A 15,106-nucleotide genomic window follows, 5' to 3' on the forward strand; every position below is an offset into this window, starting at 1 on the left:
TTCCAAAATAGAATGGTAATAGCACAAACTTCCAGGAAGGCCCTACAAATTATTGGCATAAGGCTTGTTTTCCTACAGTAATTACAATCTTTCTGGCATCTCTTTTCTGGCTTAGTCAAACATCTGCAGTGCTTCAGAAATGTACACTGGTCTAAAGGAGGCTTTTGAGAATAAATACCCGTTTGCTAGTTGTTCTCCTACACAGGGCTTGACCCCCAGGCTGACACTATAGTCTTGTCTGTTGGCAGGTTTTCCTCTTTCTTGGCTTTAGGATAATTTCTTCCTTGGCGTTGTGCGTTTGCCACTGTGACATTGCCCACAGGACGACCGAACATTACTGTGCGTTTTAAGCATTAGCACTCTACACAATGAGAATTGAAGAAATAAAATTTAAAAAAAGAATGAAAAATACACACAAGGGGATTTCATTTCATTTTTAAAAGAAGCAATATATTTGTCTATTGCGGTGTTATGAGGGCATCAAGAGGAAAGAGGCTTTTTGGTTATAAATATAAATTTAGGAATCAGTAAAGACTCATTTTGCATAAGCTCTCAGGCTCAAAAAACTCACACATCTTGGGATGACACAGACATGAAAGACTTGCAGAGCTGGATGTAAAAGCAGAGAAATAAATCACTGCTATGGTGTTCAATTTAGCCGACCCTAGCAGCTTTGTGCTGTCGTGCCCTTTGTTGCTGCATGCTGTTCTACAATTCAGATTGATAAGCAGGTCAGAGTTATGGGCATCATGTCTGCAGAGACTGCGCCAGTGATGTGTGTGTATTTGTGCCAGAGGGTGATTTTTCTGAGTCAATAGGATGTGATGGAGGAGGCTGCATCGTCACACTAAGCCGCTGTGATGCAGAGGCTGGCAGTCTGTCAGAGATTACAGACAGACCAGGAGCAGCACGGTCCTGTGTGCCAGGTCTTGTATGTGCACCTCATGCTCCTCACATTTCCTCCCTTTGCCATGCTGAAACTAGCTTGTCCTTTCTGCTTCCTGCTAAAGGAAGAGCACCATTTCGATAGTAATTCATCTTCATTTTTCACCCTTGTGGCTTTCTGAGGGTAAAATAAAAAGAGACCTGCACATTCTTGTGTAATGCTTCTAAAAAACAGCAAGAGCAAATGTAGAAGCCTTGTAAATATGTTGCAACCACTGTTAAATGTTTGTCCTTTAAAATCAATTATGCTTGCTTGTTCTGCATATAGAAACAGAGATCCAAATCCTTCTAGTGCTCCATTTCACAGTTAGACTGTCGAGCACGGAAAGCCATGGGCCACAGAAATTTAACATCCTTCTGAAACTGGATTGAGAGAGATATGTGTGCTTCGCGGCTTACTACAAGAGGGGTATTTCTGGGTGTCAGGCTGAAGGGGAGGGGAAGGGAAAGGGCAAGAGGGCAGAAAAGGTCACAACAGGGGGAGGGGTTACTACTTGAAGGAAGCATGGACGGTGCGACCCTTGAGTGGCTGGGGTGGGCGGTAGTTGTCCACCATGCAGTCCTGAGCCGCCCCATCGGCGGAGAAGAGCAGGGTGCGGAATTTGGCCATCTGTGAAAAAGGAGACGACGGTCGTAGCGTTAATCATTCCTGCAGTGACTGTCACTCACAAAACACTGGCTTCCCCCTGCTCAGTCACTGAGAGCTTTTCACTGGGGAACTGAGCTTAGCAGTTATGTTATTGTTGACATTTCTTATATGCTTATTTACTTCCTTGCTCCTAGTTACATGACATGAGAAACTTTATAGCATTCCCATGTTTGAAAGTATAAATGTGATGCTACAGCCAGCTGTTGTCAGCTTGGCTTAGCATAGAGCAGAAGCCTGAGGTAACACATACAACACAAATTCCCCATTTGAGCACATGAGATGCTTAAAAATTAAAATGTTTGGTGGGTTTTTCATAAAAGAGGGGTCAATGCTACAGCATCTTGTCTTTGTACTAAGCATATATTAGCTGCTACCTGGTCAAGTCAAGCCAGCAAAAACAAAGAAAGAGCAGTTTTCAGTAATGTCTTTCAAAATAAATATTGACTACCAGAATAAAATATAAATTATGCATGAATATAAATACATCTTTTGCACCCCTTGGTAAAAAGAAGTGATTTTGGCTATTGTGTAAAAGGTTGAATGGTCAGCTTGACTGGTGGAGCCTGGGCTTGCTTGTGCCATTTTCCCAAAGGGCCACATGAGAAACTGGGACAGTTGTGGACGGCTGCACAAATGAGCTTATAAAGTGATTAAACTAATACTGAGCAGAACTGAATTCAGCCTTTTGGTTCAACCCTTCACAACAGTCCCAGTTTCTCAAGTGGTCCCTTGGAAAAATCGATTGCCAATACTTGGTCTAAGCTAAGCTAAAAGCTACAGGCATTAGCTTTCATGTAGTACTGTTACGGCCCTACATATGTGAGAGGGGCATAATCAATCTCAGCTCTTGGCTAAAATATTTTGTATGAACATGAGACTAAAAAAAAAACCAAGTGAGTGGTTACGTCATAGTAACATATGATTGCTTTTGATTTATTAACATAGGATAATGAACACAGTGTGTTTCTTCACTACTAAGACAAACCATTTCATCTGGTGGGTGCACCCTCTTATAATTAGCTGATAAATAAGTTCTGTGTTATTATCTGCAGAACCAGCTATATATAACCCTTCATATGAAGGTTATATCCACACAACTCATATGTTTACCCCTGAGATACATTCTCACCACCGTGAAATAATCACGTGACCACGAAGACTTAACCTTCACATGGACTCAAGGCTCCATTCACTGGGACAAACCAGCCGGGGGGCTGTTAGTTTAGAGGAATGGGTGGTTAAGAGGCAAATACTCATTTCAGTGATAGCATCAGCTGTAATTTTACAAATAAGCATAAATCTAGGTAAGATGTGTTTAGGTAGCTGAAATTACAAACACAACACAGTAATAGTGTTTCACCTACAAAATGTGCTGCATTTGCGGGATGAATATTTCCTGTTGACTGCCCACATGGTGATAACGCTGTGGTAAAGCGCCTAGCATCTGTGTGAACTCTTGTTCTTACTCATTGCCCCAGTTGGCCAAGTGTCTGCTGTATTGCATTTCTGTCTGCTACAGAGGTTTCTTCTTCTTGTTTCACCCCACAGTTAATCTGAACAATTAAGCCCTTTATTTAGATTGTAGTACAAGAGAGGATTTGCAGACAGAGCTATTCTAGACCGTGGGCATAAAGCCAATCCTTCTGCTGTAGCTGAATGGGCTCTGTTTGCAGCAAGCATACCTGTGCAGAGCTGGTGCTGATTGGTTCTTTGCAGACAATCCAGGTAACGCTCTCATACAGAGGGGGTGTGGTCAGAGAGCCATCATAAGTCCAGTAGTCTAGGCAACCAGGGAGCAAAGTAGAGGGGTCGAAATTTTCAAAAGAGGTCTGCTTGCCCTTTAAAAAACACAGGGAGAGAAGAACATTGTAAGAAAACTATCAGGAAACAAATCAAAAAAAAAAAAAATCTCTTATTTTTACAGAAACACACTTTGGACTTGATGGTGTCAAAGGCATCAAGAAGCTTCTGGAGATTTGGATTTTCACCACCAATCTGAAAAAGAACAAATGATGCACTGCGGTTAAATGTTTATCATGTTTTATTGTAATACTGCATATAATGATACTTTAATCATTTCTGCTCACCTTCAGGAAAACTCCAACCACAGCGAGTCCATCGGGCTTGCTAGCAGCCTCGCTGAAACTTGTATATTTGGTGTTCCAATGCACCAGATGAAGCTAGAAATAAAATTATATTTACATTAAAAAAAAATCCTTACAGGAAACTTTATTCCTAAACTGTAGATGAAACAATAGTTTAATTATTTCTATTTTTGATAACGTAAAGCAGATGTTGGGAAAATTAAGGCAATAATACTCCAGATGAGGTCCAGTGACCCCAAGAGGTCTGCAAGGAAAGTAGTAAACTAATAATAATCTTGCATTACATCATTAAAAAGTACATCTATACTATTTATTTCTGCGCCAACAAACACGGATACATACAAAAAACATCACGTCACTCTGCCATAAGGGGATTCACTTTTTTCAACAGCCTCCTTCCGCTGCATAGCTTGGTTAATTAGCCAGCTAGCTAGCTAGTGTCCATGGATACTATTTGACCAAACCACCTAAATCATGGATTAACAGGCCTGGAGTCTCTAAATGCCCCCCCCCCCCCCCCCCCCCCGCACGCAATTAAAGTTCTGTTTAGGGAGTGCAATCATATGCTTTTTTGAGGTTAAGCAATGGCTGGGTGAGCAAACAGTAGATAAGGAAAAGGCAACTATTTGTGGCAAAACACATCAAATTGCAACCACACATGCTGCCAAACATGATGGGAAAAGAGGCCAGCTCCCTAATTGCTCATATTTTCCTCCCAGGCGGCCTTTCTTCTTCGATCCTTTTTAATTCAACCAATGAGATTTCTGTTTTAGAGAAATTTTAATGGCCTCTAATTTGTCTCCCCCCCCCCCCCCCCCCCCCAGCCCCAATCTCTTTGTTGCTGTACATCAACATTAATCAGCTATCTCGGTATTATCATAATGATCCAGAGATTCCCTACCTCGGCGGGATATTTGGTCCCAGCCACAGTATGTTCAGATCCCTTGCTATCAGAAGCTCCCCAGTGGAAATGAAACTGCTTGAGTCTGTATAACCCTGAGATTGGTCCATCCGTTAAACCTGCAGAAAGAGAGAAAAATGGCAGAATGTGGATAAAAGTGCTTCACTGTTCAGCACTGACATAAAAAGATCTGACCTGCAGGAAAAACACTTCAAAAGCGCTGTATTTGCGAACAAAAGGAAATGGAATAAGATGTGATACACACATGTAGACACTGTGACTGTGACACACTTCCATGGAAGCAGTCTCAGTTCCTGTTGTGTAAACCCAGCTAGAGATATTCAGTTCAAAGTAATGTCCAGGTATTGTAAACACCAGACCTCTTTCCACTGTTGTGTAATGTATCTATTTAAAGAATACAAAGTAGTTCAAACAGCAGCAATTAATCCTGTATATTGTTCTATTTCTGGTGCAACATCATATGGAGCCTCCCAAAACAGGATATTTATTTGGCAGCTATTGGTCTTGAATGATAAAAAAGTAATCTGTGTCTACATGAAAAATGAAGAATTAGTGGAGTATAACATGAATGTGTTACACAGACACCTTTCTTAGAAGTGCCGGGCCTAAAACAGGTACAGTAAGATTCTAAGAAAACATAAGAAACCACTTTGTGTGAGCAGTAGAGATTTTATCCCTGTGATTAAGTTGATTATGCAACCATAGTCTCGATTATCCCCTATCAGAGCTACTAAAGAAAAACAAAAGAAAACACTCATCACTCTGAAATCCTAAGGAATCCTAAACAAAAGTGGAGGACATGTCCTTTTTTATGTTTTGTTTATCTTTTAAAAGTTTTAATATGACCAGAATGGAAACACACATAAAATAAATAAACAAACAAATAATGTTTTACTGAAAGAGAAAGATATTAGCATTAATTTCATAGTAACTGTTTCTGTGCACACATGGGGACATTAATAATTAACAAAGCTCATGTATGAGTAACCTTCCCTTTTTTTGTGCTTTTGACCTCACTGTTAGCAGAGCTGGCGTGGGAAAGGTTTACCAAGGGTTAGATTACCAATTCAATCGCGCTTTGTGCTTGCCTTTTCAACGAGACCTCTGCACCTTAAGCAAATGTATTCATTGTAAAAACGACATATTTCATTTTTCAAAAACAACATAAAATCTGTGCCATCGCTAATGGCGTGGTGTTAAGGAATCTGGGGCGCATCTATATTATAAGCACAGTATTAATGTCTTTCTAGTCTAAAGCTTGAGTCTGTGGCAGCTGTGCAGATGACTGCATTGTATAAATCATCCTCAGGAGCCGGATTTTTATTGTCCGCAAACCTGGATCCAAGAATCTTATAGCTTCTCGGTTACTGTGAGTAATATGAATGTAAGAGAATGTGTTTCTCCGAGAAATCTCAATCAGTACCTGGACGGTTGTAAATTTATTAGTGCGGGTAGTTTTAACACTCACTTGAGCTGTCGGTGTCGTCCGCGAAGGTCACTTGGACGGAGTGCCCGTTGTTGAGAATATCGAGGCAGGTGGACGGGTCGTACTTCAGGGTGAGCGGCTTCAGCCCCGCGTCATATGATGCTTGGCCCGGTACGATGTCAATAGGAGACTGACGGACTCCATCGGCAATAGGGAAATTTTCAACCCATTTCTGAGGTCCTGGAAATTACATAATAATAATAACATTGTATTTAATATCAATCTATAAATATATTCTTTTAAAATTTAAAAATCTCCGCAGTGATCCGTGAATGCACTGTCCTTCGTTCATTTAGCAGCCCGCTTGCTGGTAGGACTGGTAATATATATATATATATATATATATATATATATATATATATATATATATATATATATATATATATATATATATATATAGTGCAATCAGCGGCTCACCATTGTTTGGTTTGTATCCCCAAGACATGGTGACAGTTTGGATGTATGAGCGAGCAGGCAGAGCTGTAATCCCCTAAAGCTAAAGCGACTCGTTCCCCAGTGCAGAGCAGCTAGTGTCCTCCACCTGACAGCTGCAGAGCTTATATAGGGTCCCAGTGTGCGGCGTGTCCGTCCGGCAGCCCGGGAGGAGTTTAGATGCACCGCAACGCTGCAACACGTCGGATCAATGGATCTCTCTCTCTCTCTCTCTCTCTGTCTTTCTCTCTCTCACTGAATCTGCGGTGGTTTAAACGTTTCATCGGCCAGCAGCTATGAAGCTTTAATAGCCTATCTCTCGAGCGCGACGAGCGCGTGCTCACCTTTCATCTAACGGATTTTACGCGTCTGTCATGTGAGGAAGTGAAGAAGACACGTAGCCCAGTGACACATTCAGACGGACAGTGGACTACAGTCATGACAGTGGAGATATTGCGGCAGTAACGCGCAAACAATCACCAGATATCGATAGAGAGGTAGATGGATTTCGAATAATTACACAAAAAGTTGTCGCAAACACCAGTTAGTACAAATGTCTGCAAACGCACAAAGCAATCGTTAAATCGCGTGTGAAATGGGGGTGGGGGTCTGGAATATGAACTTTAGAGCTTGTCTGGTAAGATTTTCATAAAAAACAAAGTAAAAACTAATAGGTCAATATGCTGCATGATTTGCATGATGGCTGTCAGTGATGATGGGGGGGGGGGGGGGGGGGGGGGTGTTACGTCTTCCTTCATAATCTTCAATAAACGCTTGCTTTCCCGTTGCAACTCAGAGTACAATGACATAATAAGGTTTTTCAGAAAAAAAAACCCCAACAACAAAAAAACAAAAAACATGCAGGTAATGATAAGCGCTGCGATGGTATTATGGTGCCACCTGCTGTTGCTTCCCAGGCAGCACAGCAACGTGTTACCGGTACAGGGACCTGATCCGTGAAGCTTTAAAACGAACTGATGAGTTTGCTCAGTGGTTGGGGCGACTGGCTTAACCTCTGCTTCACTGATTATCTCGCTCCTTCTGCCTCAGGAGCAAGAAATGATAGGACATATATCTGATATGCACAGTTCATCAAGGCGCAAAACAGGGACTAAAGGCCAGTTTGCTCTATTATTATTTCAGACTATAATACATATAAATATTTAGCCTACAAATCAAAGTCAAATGAGACAGTATTCACCGATAATGAACAGGTGCGTATGAACTGGTCCAAAGGAAAAAACGAAAACGCGACTGTGCAAGAGGACATAATAATAGACTGCACAAACCAAAATAAAAAATGGTCACTGCACAAGAGACGTGAAGAAGGGCGTGCAGGCGGGATGAAGCGGTTGGAGACGAGGGTCAGGGGTGATTTGTGACAGCAGTATAGCACCAAGAGTGAAGGGAAGATTTACAAGATGGTAGTGAGACCTGCTATGATGTATGGTTTGGAGATGGCGGGACTAACAAAAAGACAGGAGGCGGAAATTGAGATGTTAAAAGTTTCATTGGGAATGACCAGAATGGGAAATGAGTACATCAGAGGGACAGATTAGGTAAAAAAAAAAAGCAAGGCTGGGATGTTTTTTGTTTTTTTAAAAAATCAGAATACGGATATATTGAAAGATGGAGCTACCAGCAGGAGGAAAAGAGGAAGATCTTAGAGAAGACATGTAGAACATGCAGTGGGTTGGTGTGACGGGGGATGCCGATATTCTGCTGTGGAGTTCCTAAAAGCGAGCAAAAAAGAAGAAATGCATCTCAGGCAAAAACAAGTTATGGTGGTGTGAGTATAAATATATAAGTTTAGTTTCTGTGAATTAGTTATCTAATTCACAGTACAATATAAAGAAATTAAATAATCGTTTACCTGCTCCCCTCAGGCAGGAGGCTCCGGTCCATTCGCACCAGAACCTCTCGCCACAAGAACAGTTTCTTCCCCTCTGCTGTTGGACACATGAACAATAACCACATGACTGTCCCCGCCACTAACACATGACCCTACGCTGTGTCACTGCATCATTTCATGTCTGGCACTGATCACCACCTGCACTCATGTATATATCTTTCTACGTAGCACTCATAATTCTTACTCTCATGTATATATCTCATGTATATCTCATGCACATATCTTTCTTTCTACATAGCACTTTAATTCTTATTGTTTGCACTGAAGCACCGCAGCAATTTCCTAATGTTGTAAACCTCAACATCTGGCAATAAACCCATTCTGATTCTGATTCTGATTCTGATCTCATTTGTCCTAGAAAGAAAGTCAGCTACTCTCTCGAAACAGGTGACAGGGGCGTTAACGTTACGTTTCTGTCGCAGTCAAATGACGTCACCAAGAAGGCACGGTGGTGTTTTCAAGTAGCACGAGGATTTTAACGCCACTCTTCGAAGAAGTTCGGTAAGTGGCGTATAAACATCTTACAGCCGTACACTTACGAACTGTTATACCAACATAAATAACCTCAAATAAGTCGCTTAGTTTCATCGTCGTTATGTGTACTATAACACAGGCTAACATGTGAGGCACTCAGCTAACTAGCTGGTTACCGCACTGGATTTCAGTTTGCCTGAAATATTATTACATGTCGTTAAAGACCGTAATACATATTATTATTATTGTTATTATTATATTTCTGATGGTATTCTACTTGGCTGTTTGTCTTAACTCTTTTCTATGCACTGCTGTATGTGTATCAGGTTTTTACAATGTCTCCCTCTCACGTTGTCTATTTGCTGTCCTTCCGTGTAAATGCAACACACTGATGATAAATTTTAGTCTTTAAGCTTTACCGTTTCTTTGGAAATTCCTATAACGTTACCACAGGTCACAGACTAGTGCACTCCCAGTGCCAGTCCCGAGCCCAGCTAAATGGAAGCGTTTTTATGTTCCTGAGCAAGATCTTTGTTTTTTCCCTGGCTGGTCTCAAACGTGCTAGTTTGTGCCCATGTACACAAGATAAAGATTTTGCAGTTCCATATTTCCACCAGAGACCCAGATAATAGGTTGATTAAAGTCATTCCGGCATCTGACTTGGATACCTCCTGGATGCCTCCTAGGCGAGATGTTTTGGACATGGGGGAGACCCAGGACTCACTGTGGAGGCTGTAGCTGTCACCTGGCTTGGGAGGGACTAGGTGTCCCCCTAGAATGAGCTGGAAGAGGTGGCTTGGGCTTCTCTGCTTAGATTGCTGCCCCCGTGACTCAAACTCAGATAAGCTGTATATCCAGAAGTGCAGGCAATAAAAAGGATGAGGTTGGAGCGACTGGGTAATGTAGTGGTTAGCTCTGTAGCCTCACAGCATAAAGCTGGTTCCCCTCTCCTTAGCATGTGCCTGCAGGTTTACTTCAGGTATTCTGGCTGCCTCCCAGAGTCTGAATATATGAAGAGATGGTTTGAGCAGGTGATACAAATGCTGAAATGCTACTGTGGGGGCCCATGCTCAAGTCGATACCACCGCCTTACTCTACTGTCCTGTCAAAAATGAAGGCTAAATATGCTACCAGAAAAGTAAAACAAAAAACAACAAATAAATAAAACACATATAATATCAGCAAAGGCCTTTAGCTACAGATATGCTTGTTTTTTTTTCACCCAGCTCTTCAGCCACATTATGACTCCTTATCCACTTTGATTCCATTTTTCACCAGACCATGAAATCTGCATGTACAGACTCACCAGTTAAATTGGGTGAAATCATTGTCCCCAAATAAGGTTAAAATAAAAAAATGTAAATGACAAAGCAATATATTTTCCCCCCTGGAGGTTATACTTTTGCTGTTGTCTTTACCTTTTGCAGATTTCAGTTGTGCTGTGTTTATTGCTTATTATGCCTCTTGTAGAATCTGCAGTTGTGTGTGTCACCTTCACTGGGCAGGAAGAATTTGTGAATTTATGTAGTTTATAAATCAAACTCCAACATCAGCCCTCTGTGTACTGAGAGGGCTTTTTTTGTTTTTTGAGCAGGTTGTGCAGGAAAATGTTAATATAAAAAGTTATAACACTATAAAACTTGACTGAATTAGTACGTTTTCATTTGACTTACAGCATTTTCTGATATCATCTACACCTTTTTGACCACTGTTTTAAGGCCCATGGCCATAACTGAGCTTTTTGGGGTAAAAAGAGGTGTTGATAATCAGGTGGCTTTCCAGGCACGTCTAGAATCAGGAGCAATCTATGAATCTGTGAGTGTGTGATCAGCGCAGAGACTGCCAGACAAACACAGGGAATCACTGGAGGAAGAACATGATAGAGAAAGTAAATAATTTCCACAAATGCATCCATGCTGATTGCCGTTCTTTCCACAGGTGAAATGGCAAAGAATAAACAAAAGGGGAAAAAACAGAAGAACGTCTTTCAAGTGGCAAACAAGCACTTGAAGAACAAGACCAAAGTGAAACCCGTCACAACAACACTCAAACATGTAAGATCTCTTTCATCTCTTACTCCCGGTTTTGTTTTTTTTTGGCTTATTGGGTTTTGTTTTTGTACATGTATTATGTATCCTCCCTTGTTCGTGGTGTTTGTTGCATCTGCTCTAACATGATTGCGGTATCACAGATCAATACAGTGAAAAAGGAGAAAGTGGAGAGTCTAAATCAAATCTTCACAGAAGTCCAGAGGGATGTTAAGAGCATTTCAAAGTCAGTCGCTCCTGAACCAAAGAAACAAATACAGGTAAAGGAGGAAATCATGGACTTTTAACATTCTTTTACCTGTGTTTTTAAAACAATTCTATTGCTATCAACATATATACTTTTAAATTTCTTAGGTTGTCAGAGAGCCACCAAAGGAATCTGTAAATATCGACAATGCCGCTCAACTCTTCTCTCAGCTATAATGGTATAAAAATAAGTGATTACCACGAACAAAGATGATGGACTGAATATGCTCTCACAGCATTTTGTCATTTCTCTTCGAAATGAGGACTACAGATGAGCTGCCAAGAACCTGCTGCATTGATATGGGAGTGAAATCTCATGTGCAACTCAAGGTTTTTGCATATTATGTGCACAAAGAAATCAAATCCAATTACAGAGTTGAACACTGTCAATTGTAACGTTCTTTCAGATTATGCACCTTTGTGTATTTTATTAATATCTTTTAGACTTATACACGTTATTGTCATTATTGATTCTCAGAAAATGCTTACGTTAGAGCAGATTCAAACTGTAATGTTATATATGGCACGAACAATAAGTTAAATGAAACAAAATAAAGTGTTGATATGTCAGATGACTCATCTTTTCATTAACCGATTCTCTTTAAAACTCTTTGTGTACCTTGTAGTCATTTTTCAATAAACTTTTCAAAAGAATTCTCCCAACTACACGAATTTCATCCTGCCCTCTTTGATTTTTGTTTTTCTTTGTAGTTCAAGGTTTCACCCCCCTTTGACATGTTTTGGTGTCTCATTTAGAACAAATGAAGACACAGAGGAGATCACTGTGACTTCTATTTGTGAAGATGGAAATGCTCGCCTCTGAGTTTCGGTACGAGTGGTTCTTATATAAAATGTGACCTGCCAAATTTAGTGCTCCAGTGCGAGTAAGGCCTATGCGTTTTTATTCGTTTAGAATGACCTAACAGGGCTTTTGCTGCCCTTGAAAAACATTTTTATATCTTATATCGAATTAGATGAAAAACTGAAAAAACCAATTCGAAAGTTTTATTTTATCTCACGTTGGAAGGTGAGAGTGATGTACATTATCAAAACTTGCATTCCCTATAGTCCTTTAGTTTTAATTTTCAAACTTTTAAGAAATACAGTACTGTGGAAGAATCTGGAGACTTTTCTGATTATTTCTTGATGTTTTGGTTCTAGGCAGCCAGATTTTCTTGTAACTGTTTGTAAAATGGTCTTGAGCAGTACTCCAGGGTTTCTGAACGTCTTTCAGAGTTTTTGCTTTGGAGCTTGGACCTCACCATCATTGAAGCAGTCTGGGATCATCTTGACAGAACAGAACAAAAGGCAGCCAACATTCAAAGAATTTTGGATTGTCCTTCAAAAATCCCAAAGAACTATTCCTGAAGATTACTTCAAGAAATTACAGAAAAGCTTGCCTTAAAAGAGTTCAGGCTGTGTTGGAGAATAAAGGTTACCAAACCAAATATTAACTTTTAAGTTTGTTTGAACTACAAACTCAATTTCCTCCCTTATATACTGTATTCCCATGTGTGCTTGCAGGTATTTCAGTAACTTCTAACTCCTACCAGTACTTGATTAAATTTATATTAGCATGACAACTTGTTGACTTCTATTGATTTGACTTTCATATGGACCAAACTATACTTATAAAAATGAACTGGTAGCATTACGTATGCTTTTGATATATTAAAACCATCCATCCATCCATCCAAGCCAGTTATAGTGCCATTAGAATTTATAACCTAATATTACTGAGTGGAAATTATTGCTCAACTTCTGGAAACCCATAGTAGTTCTGATGCTGTGTTGGCACCAGCACCAGATATTGTTAGGTGGAAAAACATGAAATTGATTCTAGATTAGGAACTGGCAGAACATCGGTGGTAAAGAGGTATTACTGGCAACCTAGGTACACACCTGGAGAGAATCAGTTAGCTGCAATTGCAATCTCATTGCTACATGCCACTAAGGCAAACACACCGGTCCGTTACTTATTTTCCAAACGTTCTGCAGTGAAAGAATACAGTGATATTTTTGTCAAGTCGTATCAAGCTGGGTTTTGCTGTTTCTGTGGACTGCATTATGTTGTTTGGCGCCTGTGCGATTTCATCAGCTAATAATGTACAAACTCTATTTGTTGGCCTCACACCGTCATTTCTATCAGAAGGGCAGCTGAAAATGAATTATAGATTTTTTGCCTCCACCTGCAAGCAGAGAGCCGTTATCAGTATTCTGCTGCTGCATCCTGCTGTAGCAACTTGACATCAGAGGTCACGGGTGTACGAGCACCAAGCTGATTGTCTCGGTGGCAACCTCTGACTGAGTTAGTTGGTCAATAAATTTGGGGTGAGGTAAGAGCACAAGTGAGGCTGGTAAACAAATCTGCACTTGGCTGTGTTGACATAAATAACCTGGCAGATTAGATTTTCAAGGTGAAGATGACATGATAGAAATACTGGCCTGAGTGATGGCTTTCACTACCTATGATGAAGTTGGGTAGCTCCCAGCCATCTCAGCTGATGGCAGGAGATGGCTGCCCCTCCACGAGCCTGGTTCTGCCAAAGGTTTCTTCCTATTAAAAAGGAGTTTTTTCTTCCCACTGTCACCAAGTCCTTGCCCAAAGAAGGTTGTGTGATTGTTGTTTTGTCATTGTAATATTGTAGGGGCTTTATAAAGTGCCTTGAGTGCCTTGACTGCTTTTGTGATTTGATTTAAAAAACAAAATGAATAAAATAGAATTGAGTTGAAATGAATAGATAAGAGTGGAAGTATTTGGAAAAGGTTGCAATGAGATTTTTGGCCACATGGGGGCAACAGAAAGAAGCTCTAAATACTGACCTCACTTCTTGAGTTGATATGGCAAGGTTTTGAACAATGACTTGTTCTTGTTTTCACATGGAAATGACAATAACATTACAATTCACTGGTTTTAATTCTTGTTTTGGTCTCTACTGGGTAAAATATGTCTTTTTTAGCAACTTCAGTCTTCACTGTTTTCATAGCTAGTTGTTTGATATGATATAGGCCTCTGATCAATACAGCTACCTCCCTAAAAGCAAGACTGGTCACAGTGAACGAATTGGCACCATGATTGACCCCTTTCATATTATGCTAATTATTTTGATCCACTTTCTATCTAGAAGTATCGATTAAGGTCAGCTTTAAAGAATTATATTTGTAAAACTGAGTAGGAGCAGGAAGTCTTCTCCCTTTTTTCTTCAACTGAATTAAAGTGACAGCAAAATCTGGGGAAAAGCTTAACAAGTAGGACACATTTGCTCTGAAATCCATTCACTTGATGCCTTTTGGGGGAAAACATTTATTCCTAATACAGAGGAAAAGGTTTTCAGGTGGAAATGATTGGCGAGGGGAGCATAGCAGATGCAGTGTTAAAGTGTTAGCCTGCGAGCAGGTGCTTCCCACTGTGATCCAGATGGCTGCACCAGAGCACAGGCAGTGGGGTTTGCGCCGCTACACACCCTGGGGACAGAGATCATAGCAGCGCACACATACGTACACTCATTGGATTTTTTTAATTTATATGCACTGGTGGGGGGTAGCTGGATCTGTGGGTGAGAGGACCAGAGCTCTGTTTGTCATGGCACAGTGTGTTGTTAGTCACGTTTAGTGCTGCTAGTCATGCAAAAAGTCCTGCAGAGTTCTGCTCTTGCTTGAAAACTTATTCCTTTGATGTAACTTTAAAACTTTAAAACCATCTATTTATGTAAGACCTCGTCTCCGTCTGTCTCGGTGAACCCTGTGAAAGACAGTGCTAATGATGGTATGTGTTAAAGTTAAAATTAAACAAGCTTTTGCTTTTCTTGAGGTACTCCTATTGTGCCATTAAAGAAAGAGCACCCGGAGACGTTTGATTGAAGCTGATTAGTCAGTTGCTTAATTGA

General features: G+C 40.5%; 2 protein-coding genes across 2 annotated transcripts; one reads left to right on the forward strand and one right to left on the reverse strand.

Annotated features, from left to right (window-relative positions):
• On the reverse strand, positions 1–6,825 carry LOC146625443 (carbonic anhydrase 1-like). The gene is made up of 7 exons (XM_085362086.1): positions 6,525–6,825; positions 6,090–6,287; positions 4,601–4,719; positions 3,682–3,774; positions 3,527–3,589; positions 3,277–3,432; positions 1–1,555 (listed from the first exon to the last, which is right to left on the reverse strand). Exons 1-7 carry the CDS (start codon positions 6,550–6,552, stop codon positions 1,436–1,438), a joined length of 777 nt encoding a protein of 258 aa, XP_085218212.1. The 5' UTR covers positions 6,553–6,825; the 3' UTR covers positions 1–1,435.
• Positions 6,826–8,882: 2,057 nt separating this feature from the next.
• On the forward strand, positions 8,883–11,669 carry rbis (ribosomal biogenesis factor). The gene is made up of 4 exons (XM_085362087.1): positions 8,883–8,952; positions 10,864–10,979; positions 11,117–11,233; positions 11,328–11,669. The coding sequence occupies exons 2-4, from the start codon at positions 10,869–10,871 to the stop codon at positions 11,394–11,396; spliced, it is 297 nt and encodes a 98-aa protein (XP_085218213.1). The 5' UTR covers positions 8,883–8,952; positions 10,864–10,868; the 3' UTR covers positions 11,397–11,669.
• Positions 11,670–15,106: the final 3,437 nt, after the last annotated feature.

The sequence above is a fragment of the Diplotaxodon limnothrissa genome, linkage group LG9 (genome assembly GCF_057381915.1).
Source record: "Diplotaxodon limnothrissa isolate DT_005_m linkage group LG9, D_limnothrissa_male_GT1.1, whole genome shotgun sequence".
NCBI classification, from domain to species: Eukaryota; Metazoa; Chordata; class Actinopteri; order Cichliformes; family Cichlidae; genus Diplotaxodon; species Diplotaxodon limnothrissa.

What these genes read in the sequence shown, in the direction of transcription:
- LOC146625443 (XM_085362086.1), bottom strand. Translation starts at nt 6,552, where the DNA reads ATGTCTTGGGGATACAAACCAAACAATG. An exon ending in GGGATACAAACCAAACAATG is followed by an intron (nt 6,288 to 6,524) that starts GTGAGCCGCTGA and finishes TGTAATTTCCAG; the next exon opens with GACCTCAGAAATGGGTTGAA. An exon ending in TTGACACCATCAAGTCCAAA is followed by an intron (nt 3,433 to 3,526) that starts GTGTGTTTCTGT and finishes TGTTTTTTAAAG; the next exon opens with GGCAAGCAGACCTCTTTTGA.
- rbis (XM_085362087.1), top strand. Translation starts at nt 10,869, where the DNA reads ATGGCAAAGAATAAACAAAAGGGGAAAAAACAGAAGAACGTCTTTCAA. An exon ending in TCACAACAACACTCAAACAT is followed by an intron (nt 10,980 to 11,116) that starts GTAAGATCTCTT and finishes GCGGTATCACAG; the next exon opens with ATCAATACAGTGAAAAAGGA. An exon ending in AACCAAAGAAACAAATACAG is followed by an intron (nt 11,234 to 11,327) that starts GTAAAGGAGGAA and finishes TAAATTTCTTAG; the next exon opens with GTTGTCAGAGAGCCACCAAA.